Below are 27,223 nucleotides of genomic sequence, written 5' to 3' on the forward strand. Positions count from 1 at the left end.
ACCCGGCGGTGCTGCTGCTGCCGCGGCTCCGGCTCCCCCGAGAAGTTGTTGCCGAGGGAGAGCGGCGGGGCCCGGGCCGGCACCCCCGGCCCGCCCGGCATGACCGTCCGCCCGGAGCCCAGCGGGGCAGCGGGGCGGCGGCCGAGCCCCTGAGCGGGCGGCGAGGAGCCATGGAGCAAGTGAGTCCGGCCGGGAGCGGGACGGGGAGCGGGGGGACCCCGGGACAGGGAGGGGGGACCCCCGGGACGGGCGGGAGAAGCGCCTGCCGGGACAGGGGGACCGCACCGGCCACTTCGGGCTGTTTTCGGGTGTTCGCCGGCGCTGGGACATCCCGGCCCCGCTGCGCCCGGGGGACGGCGAAGGAGACCGTGGGGCGGGGGATTCCCCATCCCCGGCAGCCCCCGGAGAGGCTCGGGCAGAGCCTCAGAAGCGCAGCCCCGCAGCCCTCGGGATGCTGGACCCGGCCGGGAGGGGCTGCCGGGCTCGGCCGGCGCTGGCAGAGCCGGGCTGGTTCCACGCGTGCTCGGGCCACCCCGAGTGACTCCCGCTGGGGTGTTGTCCTGCCCTGCTGGAGCCGGGCCTGGGTCGAATCGCCAGCTTGGACACGGCTACGCACCTCCAGCCTTCCCCACTTCTGCTCCTCCTTTCTGTTTGGGACGGGTTTAACTCGGAGAAGGGCAGTGGTCCTTCTTCTGCACACGGTTTTCATGTCCATGGGATCAGACACCCCAATAATCCATCCCTGTGAGAAGTGATTAAGATGCTACAAATTTGTTGGCAAGTTAAACAGGTCGCTTTCTCCCCTCATCTGGCCACGCAATTATTCCTGCTTCCTTTGCTTGGATGAGGTTTTGCTGCTCATGCACAAAGAAAGCTCCCGGTAGGACAGACTGCCGGAGGACTTCAGTCTCTGTCTGGTACATGCGATCCCTGTAGCTGTGGCTTGTCTCTCCCCCCTCACACCCCCTTATTTCAGCTCCCAACATTCTGTGGCAAGAATGAAAGCTCTTTTAAAACAGCAGGGAGACGGCAAAGCAGCCCAAGTTGGTAGTGACTGAGAGTTGTTATTATCCGCTGGCATCCATGAAATTAATCCACAGCAGAGAAACTGCTTCCAGCTGGTGGCCGCCGGCCAAAGGGGCTTCACACTTACCCCAGCATTGGCTGGCCCTCTCACGGGCTTCTCTTCTTTAGTGATACATGAATCCTCCAAGGATTGCTTGTAGAAGGGGTGTCAGAGGCAGTTCCCAAAGTTCCACGTGGATCTGAGCAGTTTGTTTCCAGTGAAACAATCTGTTCTGCTCCAGCAGGCTGGGAGAAGTGGAAGTGCTAACAGCAAGGTTTGGGAGATAAGGTGGAAAGGGAGAAAAAGAGTGGACGTGTAGGGATGCAGGTTGTCTCCTGGGAGTTGTTCATCAGCACCTTGGTAAAAAGGAGTGTGAGATAGTGAGATGCTTGATTGAAATGAAGTTGATGTAACTGGCTAAGGCACTTCTGTGATCTGTGTAACTTAAAAAGCACCACTGTGATTCAACTCTTGGGGGTTTGTTTTGTTGGAAGACATGAAGACTATGTGGGTTTGTGAGCCCATAAAATACAGGGCAGGGGAGAAAAAACTGCCTAGTTGTTAAATAAAAAGCCATCTTGTCTGATTTGGGTTCTCTGCTGAGCTGCAAAATGTGAGGCTAAACCAAGTTGAAGGAGTGGAACTCGTGTTTCGCCTCTAATGCAAAAATGGCTCCTTTGGGTTGGTTTTGGGAGTGATGCCTTTGCCCTGAGCCAGCATTAGGATAACTTGGTTCTTCCTTCATTTACACTGGCTCACTTGGCTGATGTCAGGGGGCTTCTTCTCATGGAATTACCACAAGAATGAATCCAGCCCAAGAACATCCCAGGAGGTATATCTGAATATTTCTTGTAGAATGCTCATATATAGCTGAGTTAACAACAGCAGCTCATGTCTTTGTGTCATGCTCCCATTTTAATTGTGGAGTTGCAGGCAGGGGACACAGGATGGACAAAATGCCCTGCTGCCGGTGCCCTTCCCTGGCCAACGTCCCCTTGCCAATTTAGGGCAGGGCTGGCAAAAAAATAATCTGCAAAAATGTCAGTCACCATTTCTGAGACTCTCCTTGCTTTTGCAGGAACAAAGTTTGCAGTTGAATCATCTGGGGTTTTTATGTCCTTAAGCTGCAGGTGAGGGATTACAGCACCTGCCCCCCTTGTGGGATGTGCTGGGTATCTGTGAGGGGAAAGCTGCTGACCCAGAGCCCAGCAGCTCAGCATCCTTATGAATGCTGGATCTCACCCCTCACATCTGCCATGTAGCAGGGGACTGGAGAAGGCAGCCCAGGCTCAGGTGACTCCTGTGCAGTGCAAGGGGCAGAGCCCTCTGCTTGTGGCTGTTGTCACTTGCTGAGACCAGCACTCTCCATCTCATTGCAGCTTCCCTCTCCTGGGCTGCTCAGGTGGGGCTTGGAGTCATGGATCCTCTGTGTGGATCCTCCTAGGTGCTGGCACAGCAAGAAATCCTGCCTGGTATGGAGGGTTCCCCCATGCTTGGCTCCTTTCAGGCAGGGGTTCCAACCAGGGCTCCTGAGTGATCTGGGGAGCTCCAAGGCAACCCTGCAATGCCAAGGAGGGAGGTGTAGTCCCTGAAAGGCTGGAGAGCTGGACCCCAAACCAGCTCTGCCCCCGCTGTGCCTTGTACAGAGGTGCCAACATGAGCCCCAGCTCTGCTGGGGCAGGTTGTTTTTCAGAGGTAGATGTTAGGTGCTGTGTCGGCACAGGGAGTACTTTTATTTTAAAAACAGTGTAGTTTTTGCTCTGCAGAGCAGAGCATGGATAGACATATTTACCATGTGACTTCAGCCTTTCTGCCAGGTGGGGAAAAAAAAGCCCAGCAAAAATTCACCTGCCAAGCGAAAAAAAGCCTTAAAAGAGTGAAAACATTTTAGCAGTTGTTGGTCTGGACTCACTTGAATCAACTCTTCATACAGCGACATCCTTGCACAAGTGCTACGAGGGAGGTTAAAGTCCATGCCCAATTATCTAAAAATGACATCAAAAGGGTTCTCGATCAGGAAACCAGCAGGTCTGTATTTGTGCAGGAATTGATGTTTGCTGAAGTCGCAGATCTCAACTGAATACAACTTCCTGGCAACCTAAAACATCAAGTTTAAAAAAAACCCACCCTATGCAGTCCCTCCATTTCCCAGAAAACTTTTTGATGCTCAGTCATCCTGTATTGTGGCCATTTCAGATGCAGCTCTGTGTAACTGAAATAACTTCTACAAAAGGCACTGAGGCTGTTACAGATTTCAGCCCAGTTTTCTTTTAGGTGAAACACAGTTTATTTGAGTTTCTTGTTCCCAGTCTGCACCCAAGCCTACCAGCAAAGCCCAGCTCTTTGCCGATCTTAGTGGAGGTCAGAATAAATGTGGGTGCACGGGGCGTGTAAGCTGCTTTTCTTCTTTTTGTGGGTGCAAGCTTCCTCTTTGGAATAAGAGCTTACCCTGATGAAAGCTGCTGTCCAAGGGTGTGTTCAGTGGGAGTTTGGTGCATGAAAACAGATTCGTTAGCAAGGCTCTCCTCCAAATTTTTGAAGCTTGTCCATACACACTTGCTCTGTCCTGGCTGTGGGAGTGTCCAGTTCTGACTCTGTTCCATGCACTTGGGATTTTCTCATGTTATGAAACAAGATGTCTGAGCTCCAGCCGGTCCAGTTTGTGCAGTGAAGGCCATTTTGGGATGTTTGGGGCTCTCTTGTCACACACCCTCTTTTTGTGTGCCAGCTCTCTGCAGCAGGATTGCTGCTATTACACGTGGGGACATGGAGAAAACTGAGTCTGGGGGACAGTGGGGTCCCTGGGAGGAGGTTGGAGGATTTGGGCTTGGTCTCTCCTGACAAATCACAAGGTTGGTGAGGTGATTGTGTAAGGGGATTTGGCTCAGCGAGGGATTCCTCTTGCCTTGCTCCAGGGAAAGAGGCTTATTGAGGGGTCCCTGGGGTGTGGGGAGCAGCAGGGTACTCCAAGGGAGGGGTACAGGGATCCTGCCTTTGCAATGGCTTTTCCAGTGCACTGAAGAGGAGGAAAGCTTTCATCTTTTACCTGCTGGGAACATTTTAATGTGGATGTGGTGAAGCCCTGTCCCTCATGCTGTGGATTTGCCCACAGGAGTTGGTTTGGGGATGGTGACCAAGCATAGACACCTAGAAGAGGAGCTTGCAGAAGTGGCCTTGGACTAAAATATGTGTTGCTACCAATGCCAGCAGAATCCATCGTGCTGGGATTCATCAGAAAGCTGGAGGAGCAGAAAGGAGAGGAGGGTGCTCTTTTTCAAGGTGCACTTGGTGCACGAGTGAGCAAGGAGTACCTCCCCACAGAGGGAAGCAGAGCCCCTGGGGGAGCAGAGGAGCAAGGTGGACTTGCTGCCATCCCAACAGTGTCTCCAGAGATCTGTGCCCACTTACCAGTCCTGTGAGAGCTGGTTGGGTTTTCCTCTGGAAGATGCCAGTCTCCCATTGTGTTGCGGTGGGGAGGGACCACATTTGGTGGGTGCCAAAATCTTCTCTGGGCTGGCTTTCTGATGATGGAAACTCCTTATGCCTTCTGTCCTTGCAGGATACAAAGGAGGAGGTCTCAGAGAAACCAAAGTGTGCTCCAACTGCAGAGAAATATGGCTGGATTAAAAAAAGCAGTGGGGGGCTCCTGGGACTGTGGAAGGATCGTTACATCCAGCTGAGGAAAACACAGCTCGTGGTCTACGAGGATGAGGTATGGTCACAGCTAATGGCCTTGAATGAGGGGCAGGAGCAAGCCCCTGGGGACACATGCATGTCCCTGTGTTTTTTACTCTTCCCTCCAGCCCACTCCTTTTGAAAGGGCTTCTCCAGATATCTCCAGGAAGGGTGAACTCTCTAAAAGAGACAGCAGCTGCGTTTTAAATATATTATATATTATAAATATTTTAGCCACTGAATATTTTGACAGAGCCATTGCCAAAATAAAAAACGGGGGGCAGGACATCCTGTGAGAAGGTGAACGGAGTAAAGCTTTGGGCGGAAGCCGGAAATGTGCAACGAGGTTGTGGCTTTTGAAGGATAAATGTGATTGTAGCAGGCTGACTTCCCACCTGCCACTTGAGGGAATGGCAGGCAACCCTGCAGCTGTTTGGCACCCCTCAAGCACCTCAGGTTGTTGCCAGCTAGACTCTTCAGGGTTTCTTTTAGCCACTGAAGGATGCAGAGTGAGATTGTGAGTGCTTGCTGTCCTCCTTAAGCACGGACAGTCTGGATTTGGCTCATCTTTTCCCTTTACTTGAGCCAGTTCTGAGCAAAGGACCCCTGGGAGCCTTGTCCTGGACTTCCCTAGATAAACTGCATGCCTTAAGTTCATGGCCGCACTTAGAGCTGTTTCCAGACAAATGAGGAGTAAGAGCCAAGCCAAATCTGTCCTGCATTTTCAGTCGAGAAGAATGAAAAGTGCAGGGCTGCTCCTGCCAGGTTGCAAAGGTGGCTTTGTCCTGAGCCAAGCCCTTGTTCCTGGGCTGGAAGCAGCTTCTGCAAGAGCAGAGTTTGCCCCAAAAGTGTGCAGAGCACAAGCTACAACCAAGAGGGGTGTGAGATGAGGGGTGGGTAGGTCTAAGCCCTGTGGTGGCCTGCATGTGCAGCAGGGTGGGGGACTGTGGTCTGCACAAAGACCACGTGCCTGTGAGGTGTCAGGCCCAAGAGGATCTGGGTCATCTGTGGGCATCAGAACAATATAAAAGCAAAATCATGTAAAGCTTCATGTGCAGTGTGTCAAGGGAAGAAGAATGGGGAAATGTTTCAGCAGCTGCATTGCTGTGGTGGTTTCAGGAACAAAGGACTGACAGTGAGTTCAGTTCTCTTTTTTAAAAACATACTCTTGCCTAATAAAGAAGATTTGTTATAAACAATTTAGGTTAAAGGGTACTACCTCTTCCCTTATACTGAATGCTCCTGCTCTTCCCAAATCCCAAAGCTTTCTGGTGTCATTTGTTCTTAGCTGTGAAATGTCATTAAGAGTGCAAAAATAATGACAGGAGAAGTCAATGTCAGGTGATGAGCAGTTCAGAAGTCAGGAAAAGCAAGGGGGAGTTCTCTTACCCAGAGGGATGCAGCCTGGTCCTGCAAATTGTTGACTCTCTGTAGATCATTTCCCAGTGCCCTGGACACCTGTTGACTCCAGCTGAAGCTTCAGGAACTCGAAGATTCAAAATCTATAAACATGATGTAGATTTTTTTTTAAAGGGCATGCCTTTAAAAACAAGATACATGGAGGCTCTCATTACCACAAGGGAAAAGGAGGCTTTTAAAGTAAGATTAATTTTCACAGACATTCAGAAGAAGGAAAAAATTCCCAATCATTTAAAGGGTTATTTTATTATCTCAAGAAGGAAAATGGCATTTGTAACAACCAGGCATAATGTTTTCTGGTAGCCTGCGGATTGTGGTAACATCCTGTAATAAATTGCATCTGTAAGCTACAGTAGCTGCAAGGTCCCATTATTGTAAATAAGGGATCATGTTAATATCTATAGGCTATTAAACTGGCTTACAGTGAAGTCAAATGTCTTAGGAGAGGAAATTGCTGCAAAATTATCTGGTAGCACAATAGGATAACATGTGATTGTGCAGACTTACTACAGGGAAACCAAAGGAAATGGCAATTTTCTGCACTCAGGAGGGGTCTTGTTGCAACAGAATTGAGGCAGTTCATGTTTATTACTGTATTTATCTTCCTTTAATGTGAGTCAGGGCAGCGTGGCTGTCTCTATCTTACAAATGGGGAACTAAGTTTTTGAGATGGGAAGGGTTGATGTCTAGGCAGAGTCTGTGGTGCAGTGTGCTATGGTGGTTTGCATTTCTGGAGTTCAAGGTGGCATTTTTCCCACTGGACCTTCTCCACATATCTGCTCTGTGTGACCCTGGAGAAGAACACAGCATTCCAGACCATCCCCAGGCTGAAACATTTACAAATGGAGTTGTTCAGTGCTTGCTGAAAAGGAAAGGAGATAAAACCTCAGGCAACAGGAATTAAAGGCATCTCTCCATACATATGCTGAATCAGACTTGGATGGGTTAAATGGAGGGTCAGCTTCCATGTGGGCAGGCAGGTTTGGAGGCTGAGCATTTCAGCTGGTCTGAGCCCATCAGATTTCCAGGAACTGAGTAGTGCCTTGGACTCAGTGTGCTTTTCTCAGTCCCTCCCATGTCCACCCCTTCACAAAGGGGTGCTAATGTTGCCTTTAGCAGTTGTTTCCTATGCAGGCCGCCTTGTTGATGCAGTTGCATGAGCCTGGCTGCACTTGTAGCTGAGGTTGAGGTGCAAAACAAGAGCAGAGGGAACGGCCAACACGAGATACAGACAAGAACCTTGTACAGTGTTGCTGGAAAGTACAGTCTGAGCAGCACACAAATACCATATATCATCATCAGTAGCAATCTCCAGGAATGTGCTGGAGATTGATTCCCTGACCTGCCCTGGGAACGTGTTCCCCAAGTTGCATCTGCTAGTCAGGCTTTGGGTTTGGTTTAAAGCAGAGCCACCTCCTGAAGGCAAATGGCAAATGCCTATTGTGTTACCTGGAGCAGATGGGGTGAAAGCCATCCCACACGGGTTCAGGTTTCTTTCAGAGGATGGGGAATGAAGGGGGATGGATTTCTTGTTCTCTGCTGTGCCTGCATCTACAGCACACTCCATCTGGACCCTCACCTAAAGGAAGATGCAATTAAGCAAGATGTTTGTATATTCCATACCCAAATGTCAGGAGAGGAGGCACTGATGCAAGTACAGGGTGCTGGGATGCCAAGAAACTGCTGTGCAGGTCTGCATAGAACCAAGTGGGTTATTTTCTAGTGGGGTTTCTTGTCTTCTTGTCTCTGCATATTCTTGCAATAATTACAGAGTTGGTTTGTTGTTTTTTTTTTTTTCTGAAAACCAGGCAATGCAATGTAGGGTGACTAGACAAATCAATATTACTTGATGGATTAGAAAGCATCAGTCTTGAGTTTGGATTTTTTTACCCCCTAAACAGTGCAGCTGGTGCTTAGACCTGTTTTCTTGTTGTTTTAGGTTTTCTTTGTAAGTGTATTATTTGACAGGGAAAAATCCTGCTAGATTCTAGAGACCAGGGGATCCACTGGGCATTCAACAGCTGGACATTTAACCATCTGCATTTTGCCCCTGGTAAAGTGATTGCAAGGTATACCCAAAACTGATTTGTTAAAACACTTTGAGAGCCTCAAATAGAGAAATAAATTGTTATTTCAGACATTTTACACTGAATGGAGGATCTCAGCCCCTGAGTATGTGTCAGTGAGGAGGTTTTTGCTGAGAATTACACCTTCATATAAATAAAAATTTCAGGGAGTCTTTTCCCCCCACCTTTTTACAAACTTTTCATTAAGGAAATTTGCCAAGTGCGATTCTTTGGTTAAGCACATGCATATGTCCAGGTGTTCAGTAACTTTCTTCTTACGGGCCAAGCCAATAGACACAGATATGTTTGTGACAGGATGTGCTCCCTGAAGAGTTAATGGAAGAGTTTTTCTGCATTAAATCATGAATGTAAGGGTTCTCTACCAGGATTGAGCTTGTCCAGAACATGTATCAGGGCAGGACTCTGGAAGTGACCTTGTCTCTGCATGGTGCTGAGTGTCCTCCAGGTCCCAGGAGGCTGAAGGGACCTGGGGACCTGCATCAGGGTCGGGTCTTTAGTTCTTTATCTTAGTGTTGCAGGACAGACATAAAGGATCTCTTTGTGACCCAGGTAGGCTCACAGAGTAGGGATGGCTGCTTGCCAAGGGTAAAACATAGACAAAAGCCCCATTCTGCTGCTCCCTGAACTCAGATGCTTTTCCTTTGCCTCATACATGGAGTTTTTATATTTCTCTGGCTGCTTTCTTCCATGCTTTCCCTGAAGAGGATAACTCACTTGAAAAGTTCAGGTCCCTGAGATGAAGGAACCATAGCTTGAACAGTCAAGGTGTCTCTGGGAGACAGCATCCTGCATGTCCCCATCCTCTCTGCCCTTGTTCCCTGGCCAGGTCACAGTCCCCAAAGCCTCCCCAGGGAGAAGACAAGCAGCTGGAAGGCAAGAGGCAATCTCACAGCAAAACCACACCTTTCCACCCTGCCAAGTCCCCTTGTTCCCCAGCTTGGTGTTCCACAGCCCTTAGGACATGGCGCACAGCTTGCACAGGGAAGAGTTCCTGTTCAAGAGGCAGGACGGATGGCATGGACAGGGAGGGTGACAGGGGCTCTGCTAGGGACAGAGCTGCTCTTGAGAGCAGGGAGGGTGGGCAGGAGCCTTGGGATTGGTGTCTGCTCAGAGTGCTGCCGAGCTCTCTGCATCCTGAGCTGAAGGAAGGAGCTGAGAGCTGCACCGGCCGTGCGGCAGGGCTGTAACGTGGGCGGTCGTCCTCCGAAGGCCAGGATGAGATCACCCATCCCCGAGGCATGTATTCCTGACCTCACCCTTCTCTGTCATTTCTTGGCCGCAGAGGGGTTATTATTTCCATCCCTGTCCTTTTGCAGTGACATTGCGATACCAGGATTGCAGCAGGAGCCTTCAAAGGGCCCGGTAGCGTCAGCAGGATTTTATCGGCTGGGTTTTAGGTTTGGGCAGGATTCATCTCCTCCTCCTAGTATGCGTTTTCCCAGTTCGCATTCACCTACTCAGTGTTAAATGAAATAAACAGTAATGTCATTAAAATAATAAACCTAAATTAGATCCAGACGTCCCTCGGTGGCTCAGGACTTGCTCTGTGTACTGGCATCGGCTCTGCTGGGCCCCCATCCCCAGATAGGAGGGTTAAAAAAACTGAAACGCAGGCTGAGTTCTGCGCAGTGACTTAAATGTCAAGTGGTAAAGGGAGGAAATTCCCCGCAGCCCACTTCCCTCTGAACTCTCCATTCCCTGCCTCCAGCCACGCAGCAGCTTCCTGGCTATGACATGTTTCCTCATCCCACACCCCCTTCTCCACTACAGGAATTGCTAAATACAAACTCATACGGGCACAAGGAGCTGCCCTGGGAGCAGAGCCTGAGCTGGGGGTGGTTATGGCCAGTGATTTTAACTCAGGATGGTACTGGAGAGGTTCATGAGCAATGCAGACTGTAGCACTTCACTGGCAAGAACTGCTCTGAGATTCTCACTGCTCATTTGTGCTTAGCAAAAGGGAGCTTTAGTCTCTGCTGGGCTACTGAGACATGAAGAATATTATCTGCCCAGTGTTACGCTGCAATTCCTATTAGGGATGGTGCTCTGCAGCTGAACTGAGCCACGCACCACGTGTGGAATTTTAGTTATGTTGCTGGGAGAAATGAGCCAAGATCGCGGCCGGCAGTCATCAGTGGAGATTCTCCAGAGATAAATATTCCCCACTGAGATGCTGGCCCAGACAGTTTTGCTGGCTGTACAGGGCTGTATTTCCAATCCTAAGCATTTTGACAGCTCGAAGTGTGGCTGCAAGAAGACCGTGTCCATCACACATAGCTCCTGCTGACCTTTGTGATGTGAGCACCAGGCTGCCCCAGCTCAGTTTGGCAACAGGGCTCCCCTCTTATCCCTGCTCTGGCTCAGGCTTCCTGAGGGGGCTGCTTGGACCATCGTGATGCTTGTGTCATCTTCCCTATGAAGAAGCAGAATCACATCTCCTCCTTTCATTGTGGGATGGAGGTAGCGTCACTTCTGGCTGCAGATGCCTGGATGAGGCTAACAGCAATGACAGAAGCTGGTGTTACTGTCCCCAACCTGTTATTTGCTCAGCCGCTGTGGACCACTAGGCCTGTAGCTTAAAGACCAGGGTATTTTCTTAATGAGATGCCAGCCTGATTTATGGGGCTTTCTGGCTGCATGCAGGTTATTTTTAAGGCAGAAGAGCTTTTAGACAGTTGCAAAGGGAAGAAATGCAGAATGTGATGGTCTATGATTGATTTCAGTGCCTCCTTTTCATAATAATGTTTCATTCCCTCTCTGCAGGATGAACAGAAGTGCATAGAAACGGTGGAACTGGAGAGTTATGACAAGTGCCAGGAGCTGCGTGCACTACTAAAAAGGAAAAATCGTTTCATTTTAATCCGCTCCCCGGGTAAGAAGGTAGGATTGCCTTTCTCATCACCCTCGAGTTTGCTAACTCCAAAGTGAGTTCCAGCCAGCTGTGCCCAGAGCAGATGAAGAGCTCTGAGACTGAGCTCCTTGGCAGCTGGGAGAATGACCTGCAGCTGTGAAGGGTGTACAGTGTGTAAGAAGGAAAGCCACTGTCATGTAGATTTCTTTCTTGTTGTGGGGAAAGCATCTTCCTGTGGCTCGACCTTTTCCTCTTGATTTTTTTCCCTGCCTTAGAATTTTCTTTCTTTCAGTACTCCCTAAGTTGTACTTCTTAGATCATTCCCTATGGTTCCTCCATGTCCTCTGAGCACCTGTGGATGCTACAGCTTTGCCCAAGTCCAGTGAAATCAATAATTCCAATCCATGTACTGAGACATATCCTGGAGTTAGAACCATTGATCCTGAGAAACTCCAGTGCAAATTTACTTGCAGCCGAACAGTTCCTAGGAGAAAAGATTTATTTTGCAGAATTCATGAAACTCTGCATCTGTAGCTTCCTGCACAGCATCTGGTTAGATCCAGAAGCTAAAAACCAGGCTGGCATTGCAGAGAGACTATACATCCATCTGAGCACTGGGTGTATGCAAGGACATCCTGCTTTACTTCCTATCTATATTCATCATCACTACATATCTTTTGATGTTCTCCTTAGCTCCTACTTGCATGCTATCCATTTCAGCATCTCTTTATGGGCTAGAATTCTTCACTGTTGCTTTGGGGTATCATACTTTGCTTTCTAATGTCAATGTGATTTTTTTGGCGTTTAAGTTCTTACTAAATCTCCCCATGCAAATCTGAGAAGTTGTGAGGGACAAAAACACATTCATTTCCGTAAGAACATGAACAGGCACAAATACCAACTTGCTGCATTCCCCCATCTCCATTTTGTTTAAATAAATGGAGATTGTTTAGTCCTTGTTGTCACTGTTGCATATTCTTTCACTCCAGTCACTTAGTGTTTATACATATAATAAGACCCCAGCTGAGTTCAGAGCCCCATTGTGCTAAACTTCATTCAAAACAACAAAACAAGGACTTTCCTGCCCGAGAACCCTGGGCTAGTGAGCTCCAGCAGAGCACTGGAGCCCAGAACACATTAGGAACAAATTCTTCCCTGCAAGGGTGAGTAGGCCCTGGCACAGGCTGCTCAGAGCAGCTGTGGCTGCCCCATCCCTGGAAGTGTCCAAGACCAGGTTGGACAGGGCTTGGAGCAACCTGGAATAGTGGAAGGTGTCCCTGCCCATGGCAGGAGGGCTGGAACTAGATGTTTTTCTCTTCCAACCCAAATGATTCTAGGATTCTGTGATCCTAAGTGTACACCTATTCCCAGGGAGGCCAGTAATACCCTGTGTGCTCAGAGATGAGCAGCACAGTAGGAAGAGGTATTATCTGCCACTATGTTACTGAGAGAGAATTGTGTAATAGCTGCATATGTCTCTGCACTGCTCCATGAATCAGTACAGGGTGTGAGACCTGTTCCTAAACCTTTCATTTCTTGCTATGAGAAAAATATGCCCAAACTGTGCCCAAAAGGGTAACTTCATCCTTTTGGCATGCTGGCAAGTTTACAGCTACCCTGTTTTTCATGCCACTGATTCAATGGAGACCTAGATAGAGGCTACTTTTTATAAGGCTCTTTTGGTGAAAGGAAGGGCTTTTATAAATGAAAAGTTCCCTGTTTGTGGCTCCCCTCCCACCCTTCTTTTGGCTGGGAATCTGGTGAGGGTGTTGACACACAACATACTTTGGCAGATGTTAGCACAGGCTTCAATTAGGAGGCCAACGTACACAACTGTCCTTCTTCTGTTTTGAAATCGCAGCTGTGGCGATATATATCAGTTAAACATTTTCCATTTGGGAGGCTTGCTCCCATCCACAGTTTAAAATCACCCTGTGAGCCAGCTTGCCAAACCCTGCTACATCTTGCTAAGGTTTTTTTCTTTTCACCCTCTCTCTGGAGCATAATGGTGAGGAATGAGTTTGAGGAACTTAGCAACAAGCTAGGAAAGGCCACTTCTGTTTCAGTGCACAAATCTTGAATACAGGGAGCCCAGTTTAGTTGCAGGGGAATCCCAGTTCAAATCTTGGATGGGATATTTTGGAGCAGAGATGAATCAGTCAGTAAAAACTACTCTGCAGCTGAAGTTGCACCTGAATAAATAAGTTGTCCTGCTAACTACTGGTCATTGATGAATGTACACCAGATTCTGCTTGGCCTGTTGACAAGGATGACATTTTTGTTAAGCTGTGACAATATGAGCATGTCACACGCCTGCACTGTATGGAACTGAAAGAAAGCACTGCCCCCTGAGCTTCAATTCTTCAGTGAAGGAAGCTGGCAGTGTGCAAAAGCCCCGTTCTGCTTAGAAAATCTCAAATGCTTCATTCCATCCACAGCAACTAAGTGAAAACTTTTAGATGTAGAGAGCTGGGCTTCCAAGAAAGGGCAGTAGCCTTGGCCTGGAGACCAGGCTAAAATGTACTACTCACAATGCAGAAAAGCAGTGTAAATGATGCTTGGTGTAAACTCTGAAAATTACCAAGATTGGCACAAGTCTGGTGTGCAGTGGATCTGAAAAGTTTCAGCTGCAGGGAAGATTAATATTGGGAAGAGGGTGGTAGTAAGGAAAGAGTCCACCAGCAAGTCCTGCAGCTCCTCAGGCATCCTCACACCTGTGGTCATGGATGGAAACTTCCATTGCTTATTTTTCCCTCCATCAATTTTTGAGGTACCTGGAACTGCCTTCACCAGGGGCCCAGCCTGGAAGCTGCAGTAGAATGCAGTGAAGCTTGGGGGAGTTTGCTCCTGGGTTCTGCCAGTCTGGCAGAGATGGTGCATTATTCCCAGGGATGATGTAGCTCGTGGTTCAGCTACAGAAAACCACCAGAATCATCTGACAGTCATCTCATAGAAACATGGAATGGTTTAGGTTGAAAGTGACCTTGAAGATCACCTAGTTCAACCTCCGTGTCATAGGCAGGGTGTTCCTTGCCTTCTTCTTTCCCCTTCTTGATATATAACCTGACAAAGTCATGTAGAAGAAGGCAAGAAATGACCTCCCATCTGGCAGATAGACTCTGCTGCGCTCATGGTAGTTAAGATGTTACTGACCCAGCTTTGCTGCAGCTTCTGCTGGAGGTGACCACCCTGTACCAAAAGTCAGCAGAAGGGAACAGAGCCCCCCAGTAATTCACAGGCAATTCACAGTCCAGTTTAGCCCAGCCCCACCAGGCTTTGCACTGAAACAGATAGGGACCAAGCACAGGTTTGTGTCACCTACCTCTGCAGCAGGTCTGCAGAATTGCTCAGCAAAGAAGAAGTGTTGGTAACAGTCTTAAACTGCAGCTACAAGCTCTCCAGAGCTTGTCTGTTAAATCACTTAGCACAGGTACAACAGACTGACCCCAGGAACACTTCTCTTTCCTGAAGAGCAGGCTTGGCATTGCCATCAGGCTGTCAGTGCTGGAGAAGACTGATGTCTCAGGGAGAACAAGGAGCAGTGGGGGAGCCGGTGCCCGCTGCTGTCACGGACAGTGATCCGTGTGGGAGCTCTCCTGCCTGAGGTCTCGGCAGTGATTCAGCAGGAGCTGTGCTGTGCTCTGAGGAACTGTCAGTAAATTGCGTAGCCTGCATTCATGGCTTACAATGGTCACTAGGTTTGGCCATGACAGCTTTTCCTGGCACATCAGCCTGTTGTTTATGGCATGACTCAGTCTCAGCTGGCTTAGCAAGAAGGAGTGCAAATGTGTTACCCTGCCTGCTGCCCTCTCATATTGGTGTCACTGACTCTCTGCCTTTAATTCCCACTGGAGAGCAGACCCTGCTTAATGTTTTGTAGGAAATACTCATCTTTAGATGCATCTGCTGGTATCTGTAAATATTCAAATGAGTAAAGATACAGACAAGGAAATTAATTTGTTCCTTGTTTGCTGAGAGCCTGGGAGTCTCGGAGTATTGTGCAGAGTCCCAGTGACAGGCAGGACTGAGACCAGTTTCTTCCTGTCTCTCCTCTGCAGCTTCCTGCTTTACAGAGAGCTCCCATCCTGGTTTGGGTGAGCTTCCTCTCCCCAGTGCCTTGGCTGAGGACAGGAGCCACAGATGGATGCAGACAGACCAGGGACTGCCAGGCAGCAAAAGGCTGTGGCTGGCAGCAGTGTGAGCATGAGCCTTGGAGCCCCAGGAGCCTGACTCTGCCTTGGTGTCTGTGGATGTGTTATAAAAAGGAGAGAAAAAATTTCTAAGATACCTGGGTACTGGGAGGAACCTGCCCCTCTGTGTCACAGCCCCAGGGAGCTATGCAAGCAGGGAGCAGGGCTGCAGCAACATGAGGCTGGAACGGCCCACACTGCCCTGTGGGTCCCACTGTGCTGCTCATCCTCCCTCACCCAGCTCCCTTCTGCTGCCATCATGAGTCCCTTTCTCTCACCATCCACTGGATCTGCATTTGATAGCAAAGGGTTGCATGCCAGAGGGACATCTCAGCTTTTCATTAACAAGGAACCACCCCCCTGAGGTTCTCTCTGCTCTGCCACAGAGTTGCTGACACCAGTGCTTAGTCACAGACCAGGAGGCTTTATTTGGAATGAGGCACAGAAAGTGGCATTGGAAGAGGAAACTTGAAGTGAGGCAGGAATCCTTTCCCTGAACAACGTGTACGGAGATTTCTAAACCCTGGTGCAGGCTGCCAGGTCTTTGCCAGGCAGTGCAGCAGCTCAGCTGCTCACAAGTAGAGCTTTCTCATAAGCTTTTATAATCACAAAGCTTTGGGGCAAAATCGTTTCCAAACAAAAAAAGTTTTTAAGCACACACAAAATCAGGCCAGCTCAGACTAAAACAAAATCTGGCCGTGGCTCTGTTTTGGAGCCTTGCCTTCCCTTACATTCCCTGGTTAGAGTGGCTCTTCTGCATCCCAGACAAAGGGCTCTTTTTCCAGAGGGCTGTGGGTCAGGCCCTAACCTCCCCTCTGAGCTCTCAGGAAGGCATGTGGTCCTGTCACCTTACGTGCAAACTGATCAAATAAAGAATCTTTCCACAAATTTCTCCTTAACTCCCTGCTTGCCATGATGGTTGTGAGCGTCTGGCACTTGGAAGCTGTAATGTAAATCCATGGCACTGACACGAGAAATAAATACAGAAAGGAAGAACAGTTGGTTTCTAACAGCAAGAGTGGGTGTAAGGGAATCAGACTTTAGTTCTGCAGAATTTCTGATGGTCCCTTCAGAAGTTGCTGAGACCCAGAACAGTTGCTGCTTTGTTGTGCCATGAACAGGGAGCTGCTAAGAGCACTCGACTGTCAGTCACCATTAGCTTTGTCCCCCTCATTTAATATAGTCCCTGTTTTATATAGACACTGCTGTGATTTTGGAATGTGGGGCCTCATTTACAAAAAGGCTGAGGCTACAACTGCTCTTGAAGGGAATGGGAAAGTGCAGAGTACCTATAAGGATGTTAAATACCCCCAAAAAACTGTTCCAGGCAAAACCCCCATGAAGCTGTACTTTGAACAAGCCTCTCTGTGGCTTCCTTCTCCACCTGGAAGAGGCAGATAATTTCAGTTGCCCTGAAAAGGAATTTGTGAAGCCCCCCAGATACTGTAGTGATAAGCAGGAAAGAAAAAAGACTGTCAGGGGAATCAGTAGTTCTGTTTTCAGGGCAGGGATGGAGCAGAGTCAAATCAATAAGACATATTGACCCAGGAGGATAAAACACATGATGGAATAACTCAGTAAGAAGTGCCACCCTGTTGTTAGGGATGGTGCTAGGAGGAGCACACACAGCAGGCTGACATCCCTGCAGCCCGGAAACAATGGGAGTGTCTGACTTTTCAGTGCTTCATTTTGCAATGTTGCTGATGTCCTTTAGCACAGGAGTATTTCTGTGTGCCTGTGCAGTGTGGATTAGGGCACCACATGGAGCTGTTTGGATCCCAGCTAGACTGCCATGGAGCCACGTGTAAAGTGAAGATGATATTTCTCTCACCTGGAGTGTACTCTGGGGCACAGCTGCATAATACTGGAGAGGTGCTCAGAGGAAACAGCAGTGAATTAAATAACACCATGCCTATTGTCACTGCTGTGGGCAAGAAGAGATTGGAAACACTGAGCAAAGACATGGGGCTGTCCTGGAGGAAGGGAAGAGCTGGCTGGGTGGAGGACAGGCCCTACAATCACCCATCCTCCCTCCTTATTTGTGACCCATACTTCTTGCCTGTTCCCTCTTATATGACCAGCTCTTCCCTTCTTCTTGGGCCAGCTCTTCAGACCCCAGAGGGTGCCTGTCTGCACTGTTCACTGCTGGATTTCATTTGCAAACAGAAAAAGATATGGTGAATTTTTGCACTTACATTGCTCTTAGGCCTCATCATGTCCATGCCCAGCTGGGTCAGGGCTAGAGCAGCCAATGTCAGTGCCCCACATTCCAGTATCAGTTCTGTTGTGCAGAGCCACAGGAACAGGGAAGCAGGCAGAGCTCACTGCATGCAGCCTTCCCATTCCTGGTATTCTGGAGGAAGTGGGAGATAAAATGTTTTACTTCATCTGAACCAGCCAGTATGACTTGGACTTTCAGTCTGACTCTATGCAGTGTGACCATTTGCTGTACAACTCACTGATGCTCCAAGATCTGTTCCAAGTGTTTTGCAGGAGGGAGGAACTTACGTTTTTACTACTTTAGTAGTTACCAAAATAAAACTACAACAAAAAGGTGTCCAGCATAACAAAAACCTGTTCATGGGAACTATGCCAAAGCACAAAGGAATCTGTAGTTTAAACACAGGCTAGAAGTGCATGTTACATAGAAACTGAAGTGATTCAGAGGTACCTCTGGTCCTGACAAGGAATGCTCAGGCAAAAATTCTCTCTCTGCTCTTGCAGGTTCATGATATCAAATTTCAAGCTCCAACTTTGGAAGAAAAGGAATCATGGATAAAAGCTCTTAATGAAGGGATCAACAGAGGCAAAAACAAAGTATTTGATGAGGTAAGAGAAACAGGTTTCAAACTCCTGTGTTTCTGTGTCTGTTCTCATCCATGGCTCCTTTAGCTAAAAGCAGAACTTGCCTGAACTCTTGTTCTCATCCTTCCTTGCATGCCAGCCATGGTCCAAGGAAAGAGAAAGTGGTGTGCAAGGTAGGGCAGGTTCCTTCCCTTCAGAGCTTGGGATCAGGATTTCTGGGAGTTCCCCTCTCCCAATGGAAACAGCTGGTGCAGAGAAGCAGCTGCAGCACTGAGGGACTTGTCTTCCCCACACTGCCATGGTCCTCAGCACCAAGCAGCCTGGAAATGGAGGTACTTGGTTAGGATATAGCCCAGTCTTCAGGACTGGAAAAGTCTGAAGTGACTCAGTCCACCAGCTATTCCGCCTGCAGTCTGGAGAGAAGTCTGGTGGAAAGTTACTCCATGGCCCTGGCCAAACCTGCCTGCCTCTCAGCTGGCCACAGCACACCTGCACTTTCAAATTCTCCTCCCATCCTGCTGTACGGAGGGAAAGATGAAAATTGCACAACCTAGAGCCTGCTTAACCTTGTCCTGCTCCCTCTTAGTTTGTAAATCAGCCCTGAGCTAAACCAAGGGAGCAGCATCTCTTCTGCAGTTCTTTCCGTAACTGAAAGGAAATTAACAAAACCACCACCATGGGAATGACACAAGAGAAAACAAGCAGGGTAAGGAGGGACAAGGAAATCAGCAAAACTGTTTAGCAAAGGAAAACAAAGCAATGAGTAAAAGTTCTGAGAAAGGGGCTAACTTGTGTAGATACAGTGCTAGAGGTGTAAACTCTGAGAAATTGGGCTTTGCTTTTATTCAGTACAGCGGGAAGTGAATTCTGTATGCCCTTCAGCAGCACAGCAAGGTGGGATCTCAGATCACCTCCCTGCCCTGTGCAGTGGGGTTATCCTCCTTACAGAGGGATCCAGCCTCTAATTCTCAGTCATTCCAGTAAGGATCAAACCTCAGATTTAAAGTGTTTCCACATAGGCCAGGCACAGGGTAATGGGTCAAGCCCTCAGCTCACTTGGATTATCTGTTCTCCCCTGAAGGAGCTGTAAAACTACTCTGCCATACCAGCCATTTTTCTCTTTAAATCCCTATTTCACCCTCGCCAGCTTTCCTATTGTACAAACTTGTGGTACCAAGGACACACAGATGTTTCAGTGTCCCTGGTCACTGGTGCTGCCCCTCCATGGGGAGCAGACTCCAGCCCTTGGCCATCACAGTGTGGGTGGATGGTCATAGGGCCAGCACAGAGAAATACCTGTCAGGACACTTGAACTTCCCTACTTAGGAGTGTGAGGCAGTGTATTTCTTGTCTAATTCCAGGAAATAAATTTGTTAATTCAGCTGGATCTGCAATTAATCCAGGTCACTGCTCACACCTTCTCCTCAGCATCCTGCAGTCATTAGAGCTGTGGAAGGGAAGGGCTGAAACAAAGTGCTGCTGATACAGTTCACAGTCAGGTCATGGTTATTAATGAGCTTTCACCTCTAAGATGGAAACAGCAGTTTTGGTCCTGTGTTCTGCCACATGCAGGAGCTGGTCCAAGCACAGGGTGCAGTGAGGACAAAGCTCCTTGTGTCCTTTTTTCCCTGCCTCTTAGGTGGTGATAAGTTTAGCCATTGCAAACCTCTGAGACCTTAAATATCCATCACATACGTGCAGGGCTTTGCAGGCAGGCTGCAATTGAGCTCTGAGGTAAGGACTAGAGGTGAAATGCTTCAGCATTTCATGTGTGACAGTGGCAACTTTATGGACATGTCTTGAGAAATTAATGACCCTCTTCCTTTTTTGTTTTCCTCCTCTTCCCCCTGTTAAAAGGTGAAAGTAGACGAGAGCCTTTCCTTGGACCACGTGACTCGGGACAGGGTGAAGGTGTCCCACGGACGTCGGCCACCCACGAGAAGTCACCTAAAGGAGGTAAGTGCACCCTGCTGGAGTGAGCCATCCCACCAGCTGGGATCACCCAGAGCTGCTCCTTCCAGTCAGGTACCAAACCCCAGGGGAAATCCCAGGCACGGATAGCCCAGAGAAAGCTGACAAGGGAAACAACTTCCTGCAGGAAAGATTGTGCCAGCACCTCTCTAATGAAGCTCCAGGTTCCCACAGATCTCTATCTGCTGCAGCACGTTACCATATATTTAGCTTTTCATAATTCATAAGCTGCTTCACCATCTGGTCAGAGCCATTAGAGACTGAAGCTCCTATATTTATTTTCAAAGACGTGATAATTTTGTAGCCACAATGGTCTAAAGGTAGAAGAACTGCATGGTCCACGGGGAGAAGCTGTATTTTTATTAAGCTAACTGGAGAAAGCAGACAAGCTTTCAAGCTTAGAAGCCCTTCCCTAGGTCTGAAACAGAATACATTATTCTCCTAGGCAGTTTTATAGACTAACCTGTCTACTTTTAACTGATTTTCTGGGTCTGTCACTTAAAAAAAAAAAAAAAAAAAGAAAAAAACCACAAACCTGCATTTCATTTCCAGGGGAGAGGTTCTTACTAATGTTTGATTCCTGTGATTTATGAAAAAGTTTCTACAGACAGATTGATATTTTAGCAGAGCATTAATCGCAAGCAAGGAAGGTTTTTAAATCAAACCTTCTTTCTTCAGACTTCCAGGACTCTGACTTATGTGCCTGCACAACAGTCAGATGACCCTTGTGCAGAAAATGAGATACCCTGAGACTTTTTACTTTGCATAGAAATGGGGGGAGAGTGTCTCTCCCAAAGAAATGCATGAGAATGAATCATAGATTCCCATCCTCCAGAAAACCGCAGAAGAAAACATGACAAAAGTCACAGCAACAATGAAGCGTGGATTCTGTTGCCTAATACGGGTTCGCTAAGGTGGGGAGCCCTTTCCTAGGCACTAAAAACACCTCTCTTCTCTGCTCAGATCACTATTTTCACAAGATACCCCTGAGGTTAATACCTCTGAGATGTCTCACCCTCAGCCAAAATCAGGGGAAACTGACTTACAAATTTAGCAGCAGGAATGAGGGGAAAGATGTGTATCATAGCTGCTGGCTGCAGATTCATGAAGGAAATGGCATGAACATGAATTTTCAGTCTTCAAAGCAGGCCAGGTGAGGATGGGTCAGGGCCAAGCTGCCAGGATGCAGCTTGCCTCCATCTCTCTGCTGGCCTAGAAAGGCAGAGAGAGGCTTTAACTGAAGTCTCTGCACTGCAGGAGCCTGGCCCTGGCTGCAGCTATGCCTTCGTGTGGTTTTGGGTTCCCTCACACAGGAACTATCACCGCGGTTCTCCCTGTGGGGCACTGAGCTTACACACTGCAGTGTCTTTGCTAAGTCCATCCTTTTTAGGAAAACCTCCCTACCAGTGAGATTTGCACACAGCCTGTGGTCTGAAGGAGGTTCAACCAGCTGAGGCTTGGCCCTGGTCAGGCCGGGATGACATCGGGTTAGAGGAAACAAGCAGAAGGCAACAGGATTACAATCCCTGGCCAAGTGATCTAAAGATCAACTTGGTTTATGACAAGCTCAAAAGCAGAAAAGTGAGCCTTTGGGGAGACACATTGTAAGTGATGGAGGTAGAGGGATCCCACTACCACAGGACAAAGAATAAAAAGACAGAGCTTAACACTAGCACCCACAGGAAAACTAAGAAATTAGGTTATTGTGGTACAGGCTTTAAGACAGTTCTTTTCAAAAGAAGTACAAGTTCTGCACATTTCTTAGAATCAAGGGCTGGGTTGGAAGGGACCTTAAAAATAATCTACAAGGGCAAAGGACCTTTCAATAGACTAGGTTACTTAGAGCCCCTTCTAGCCTGACCTTGAACACTCCAGGGATGGGGAGTCCACAGCCTCTCTGTGTAACCTGTGCCAGGGCCTCACCCTTATAGTGAAGAATTTCTTCTGAATATCTAATCTAAACCTGTCCTCTTTCAACCTAAGGCCATTCCCCCTTGTCCTATCACTCTATGGCCTTGTGAAAAATCCCTCTCCAGCTCTCTCGGAAGCCCCCTTTGGGCACTGGAAGGGGCTTTAAGGTCTCCCTGAAGCCTTCTCTTCTCCTGGCTGAAAAGCCCCAACTTTCTCAGCTTGAAGCAGCAACCCCTTGTTTACCATGCTGGTTGCAAGGGTTTTGCACTTTACCTTGAAGTTAAAGGATGAAACATAGAATCAGAAACTTTCCCTCTTGTTTTTCAGGCTGCCAAGTGTACATCAGATGGTATCCTGCGACTAGATCTGGATATAGTAGACAATGGACCACCAACCTTTGATTCCACTATCAGTGAAAGTAACAATGAACCACCTCAAAAAGAAACTCCAAAGCCCCCTATGCCACCCACAAAACCGTCTGGCACAAAAGAAAACCAGGAGGCAGAAAACAATGTTCCTGACCAGGAGCATAAAAAACCTCTGTCTCCTCCACTGCCTCCAGATAAGAAGCTTAAGGAAGGCATCAAATCAAAGGACAGTGTAAATGCCAAGGAAGAGGACTCTGGAAGTCCAGAGGAGAACGTGGAAGAATCCCAAGCACCAAGTGAGGAGAACAAGGAGAATCTCGTTGAGGTCAGCAACAGGGTTACATCAAAAGCCCCAGTTCCACTTCCTAAGAGTGTGCCAGACAAGCTGAAAGTAGCTTGGGACCAACCAACCATTGAACCTAAAAACACAGAAGACTTGGAATCATCAGGAGAAGATGGTAAAGACAACCCGGTTGAGATTGCTGCTACAGATGTTTCAAAGCCTCCTGTTCCTCCTAAGGTTTTGCCAGAGAAAATGCTTGCCACAGAGAACTCCAGCCATGGTGACCTGGAAGCTGGGGGCTGGGAAGAGCAGGACTCTGGCAGCTCCAAGCCCCCAGTGAATGGGATCACAGCCAGTGAGGTAGCAGAGTTCACATCCCTGACAGCTGAAACAGAAGAAGGAAATGGGAGGACCGCAGCCGAAAAGGAACAGCAAACTTCAGCAGAAGAGACAGAGACTTCCTTAGCTACAGAAGCAGCAGAAGCAGACCATGAGAGTGTAAAAGCAACTATTGAGAAGAAAGATTCTACAGAAAACACTTCAGTTCTCAAACTTCGCTGTTCTTCTCTAGGAGACTTGCTCTCTGATTCCAAAAATAAACAGAGAGCACTTCCAGGCCAAGGTTTTCCAAAGGATTCCCATCAATGCATAGCTAAAATGGAGGAGAAAGTTGCTAATGAAAGGGAAAAAACAGAAAAGCTTCTGCAGAAGGTTTTACGTGAAGGTTTGGAACAGGCCCAGGAGGGGAATGGACCCCCAGTGGTGGCAGAGACCTTGCTCAATGAGGCAGTAGAACAGCTTCGGCAAGCTTCACAAGTTTTGCAAGAAATTAAAGGTCTTGGAGAACTGAAAAAAGAAGGAGCACAGAAACAGAAAGAAAAGCAAAAGGATCTAGTGACTCTTTATAGGAGAAGTGTTCCCTGACACACTTTGCAGAGACTTCTTTCCCAAAATCAAAGCTAAACATTTGCATTTATGATTTGTACCATTGCTAGGCCAGTGTTTAAAGATGGTGTTTTGCTGTGCACACACCATGTTTGTGCGACAGAATTGAGCTTTCAGTTATAGCATCTTTCTTTCTTCATGTTGTACATACCAGTCTGGTTCTAATCCTCTTAGCACAGCAGAAGGTTACAGGACAGTGAACATTTTCAAAAATGTGAATGCTCCTTAAGGATTCTGTCCAAAATCCTTTTCAGTGGATCCTTAAAAATTACTGGCAATCAGACCAAGCCAGATTTTTTGAAAGGAGCAGAATGGCTATTCTAGCAAAAGCCCCTGTCTCTCTGTATTTACAGGCAAGCAAATACCAGATTACACTGGCACCTATCTGGTTTTCCCAGTTAAATCATTTAAGGATAAATGTAGTCAGTGTTTGTTCGCTTGCTGGCATGGTTTCCCAGACCACCTGGCCCAGTGACATCTAGGAATGTAAAGATAAACGGTTTAATCTTCTCCAAAGATACTCATAAAACCACATCCACGGTTAAAAAGTGACCTCACACAGAGGCAAACCAAACTGGCCAATTCTGGACTCCAAGTAGTGTCCCTGATGTGGAGCAGCTGTATGAAGGCACTTTGAGGCTGGCTCTGCAGTGCTTTAGGTGTGCTAAGCACTGTGTGAGTGAACACAAGTCTCAAAACATCATTGCCAGGCAAGTATTGATTGTTCCTCTTTCATTAATAGGGAAATTGAGATTACACTTGGCCTGTGAAAGTGTCTTCTATCAGGACAACACATTTATTATTGAAGAACGTACCTAGCTGATAACTCTGAATTCCCTCAGCATTGTTAGGAGCAAATAGCCAGGCATTTGGAGAACTTGTGTCCAGGAGATCCCCAGGAGCTTCCTAGGAGAGCTGTCACAAAGCAGCTTTGGGGATTTGTGTTCCCTTAGTGTTGTCTTGGGATGTTACTGACAGGAGCACACGCATCAGGCAGTGAGTCTGGATGAGATCCCCTTCCCACTTTACACGTCTCTACCTGCTGCATCCTGGCCAGCCTGGGAGCCATGGTTTGGCCCAGATTTCTCTAATTTACACACATGGAGGGAAAGGCATTTTGCACACAAAACTTTGGGGCTGGTCCCAATGGCTTAAGTATATGAAAATAAAAATGCATTGCTATGAAAGGGTCTGAGGAAGGCATTGCAGAAGGCTCCAGCTCAATTCCCACAGCCTCCCCTGTCCACCACAGTTCCTGTGGTCTTCAGTGATTACAGCAGTGGCAAAATAGTGTCTTTGCACTGCTACTGTGTAGCCCCATACCTGAGCTGGGCCCTCTCCCCTGTTCTCTATTGTTGCTTTGAGAATTGTGTGACAGCCCAGAGGGCTTCTCCTTTGCTTGAGCCAGGCTCTGGAAACATGGAAAATGGCAATCTTCCCAGTCTGGTTTTAAGGAGCAACATGCTACCTAAACTCTTTTCTCTCATTTTCCAGCACTTTGTTCTTAGCTCATCCATTTCTTTTTCTCCTTATTTCCCAGGCCCCACAAGTCTGCAGGGGGCTGCATATACCAACCACAGCAGCAGTAAAGTTCCATTTGAGCCTCCTCTTAGGCTAGGCATAGGTACTTCAGATATGAGCACAGAAAAGTTGGCTTTGGGCTTCCAAATACCCTGGTTTCTACCACCTGGAGCCAGCAAGACAGATAGTGACCATAACTGATGCTTCTGCCTCTTGATTAAATTAGCCTTGGTTTTGATAGTGAGTCCCCCTCTCAAGACAGACATAGATTTTGTATGAGAGTTCAGTTTTATTCTGTCACATGGAAAGTCCTACATGATCAAACACTCAGGGCTCAGGTGCCAAAAAGCTTTGCTTTGAGGCAAGAAGCTTCCAATGTCTTAAGCGCACCCTGAGGCACACAGCCTGAAGCAAACTCTGGACCTGTGCCATTTGCTGCCGTGGGTTCAATGTGAACTATGGGTCATATTCACCTTTCCAGACACACTTAGGACAAGGGCTAAGAACACAGACAATATTCAGTGCCTATCTGCTATCTAAATGTATTTTTCTGCATGCGCACTTTTGTTTACCGAACACTGTGTGGTATGAATGTGAGCTGTCAGAACCTGGTGTGCACTGGAAGTCGAGGGACATCAGCTCCAGAGACCAGGCAGGCCTTTGCAAGATGCAGTTGAGTAACAATTGATAGATGGGGGAAAACCCAGTTCACACTAACAAGAGTATACACAAACCAGGACAAACTCTGGATACAGGTTCATATCCCAAAGCTGAAGCCAATCCTAAACTTCAGGAGAGGCAAATCAAACCCTGGCACTGAAATCCAGGAGAATGACAACAGCTTATGGGGTAGCTTAGTCCCCTAATTTATACACAAATGCTTTTGCTCTCTCCAGTGTTTTCTTGTGGCAGTGTGTTCTGTGGATACTTGTCTGGCAAAGCGCTGGTGAAAATAGCCAGACATCCCTCTCTGTTACAGCCAAACCTACAGGATGTGCTTATATTTACTGTATATTTTTATATTATACTCAATATTCTAATGAATAAATGTCTGAAATTTTACTGAATAGCCATCAGTAGGAATCCTAACAGATAAATACCCTCTACCTGTTAGGAAATGGGCAAATTAAATAATTTTTCAACCTACAGCTAATTACTGTATATGCTGTACTAACAGATCTCACTAGATTTGTATTATGTCTTGTAAATAGGTATAACTTAAGTGGAATCTCTGTATCACCCAGTAACTTTACTGCTGCAAATGCTATGGTAGAGACTCTTGGTTTTAACTATTTTTTCTGATATATTTAGCAGTTTCATCCTAAAACATCCAGCCTTCTATGGCAACTCCCATCTTCAGTGTACATCCTGCCACCATGCACTTTTTTTTTTTAATCTTCCTTTAAACATACATTTAAACTTGCATCTAATTCCTGGCTGCACTAAGGCTAGGGGGTTTTGTGCCTGAAAACCCTCTGGGCTTGGAGTGCTGGAGTGTGAGTCTGTGTTTTGGGCTGTGCCACCAGTTTACATGTCTCTGAGAGGAAGGAAGTGAGTTTGCAAGTGAGCAAGTGTGGATGACGATCTGAAAAGCAGCTGCTGCAGCCCGTGGAAAGGCAGCACTTTGTCTCCTGTTTGTAAAGAGCTTTGAGATTTGGCAATAAAACCTCCTTTTAAAAATCTGCTGTTTCAGAGTGACTTTGTCCTAAAGCGGAGCAAGGAAGTGCCGCCAGAAGCAGCACATTAAGGCTTTGCTCTGAAGGAGGGAATGCTGCACAGGCTATGGTCAGGCTGAGGTGAGCTTGGTGCTCTGCTAACCACAAGACAAGAGGAAGAAGAAACGCTGGGGGCTGCAGCTGGCACAGAGCTGGAGCTGCTGCTGCACACAGGGCAGTTCCTGCCAGCTTGGCTGCCCTGGCCAGAAAGCATGGCTGAAGCCAGGATTTCCTTCAGGAAAGCAGTGGGAAGCATCACTTCACCAAGTGCAGTCTCCAGTAGAGCTGGCTGGATTGCTCTTAACGCCTTCATGTGGGCTTGCTGGTGTCTACAGAATGTGGAGCCCACTCAGCACTCATTCCTTTGGTGGTGGGCAACACCAGAGCCTTGTTCCTCTACCCAGATGCCAGGAAGC

At 47.8% G+C, this 27,223-nt stretch overlaps 1 protein-coding gene across 1 annotated transcript; it reads left to right on the top strand.

Annotated features, from left to right (window-relative positions):
* Positions 1–26,756, top strand: PLEKHO2 (pleckstrin homology domain containing O2). Its single transcript, XM_084213428.1, has 6 exons — positions 1–179; positions 4,626–4,778; positions 11,011–11,127; positions 18,013–18,117; positions 19,951–20,049; positions 22,303–26,756. Exons 1-6 carry the CDS (start codon positions 171–173, stop codon positions 23,548–23,550), a joined length of 1,731 nt encoding a protein of 576 aa, XP_084069554.1. The 5' UTR covers positions 1–170; the 3' UTR covers positions 23,551–26,756.
* The last annotated feature ends 467 nt before the right edge of the window (positions 26,757–27,223 follow it).

The sequence above is a fragment of the Fringilla coelebs genome (genome assembly GCF_963513975.1).
Source record: "Fringilla coelebs genome assembly, chromosome: 12".
Taxonomy (NCBI): Eukaryota; Metazoa; Chordata; class Aves; order Passeriformes; family Fringillidae; genus Fringilla; species Fringilla coelebs.

Coding starts and splice junctions, on each gene's coding strand:
- PLEKHO2 (XM_084213428.1), top strand. Junction 11,128..18,012: donor TCCGCTCCCCGGGTAAGAAG/GTAGGATTGCCT, acceptor CTGCTCTTGCAG/GTTCATGATATCAAATTTCA. Junction 18,118..19,950: donor AAAACAAAGTATTTGATGAG/GTAAGAGAAACA, acceptor CCCTGTTAAAAG/GTGAAAGTAGACGAGAGCCT.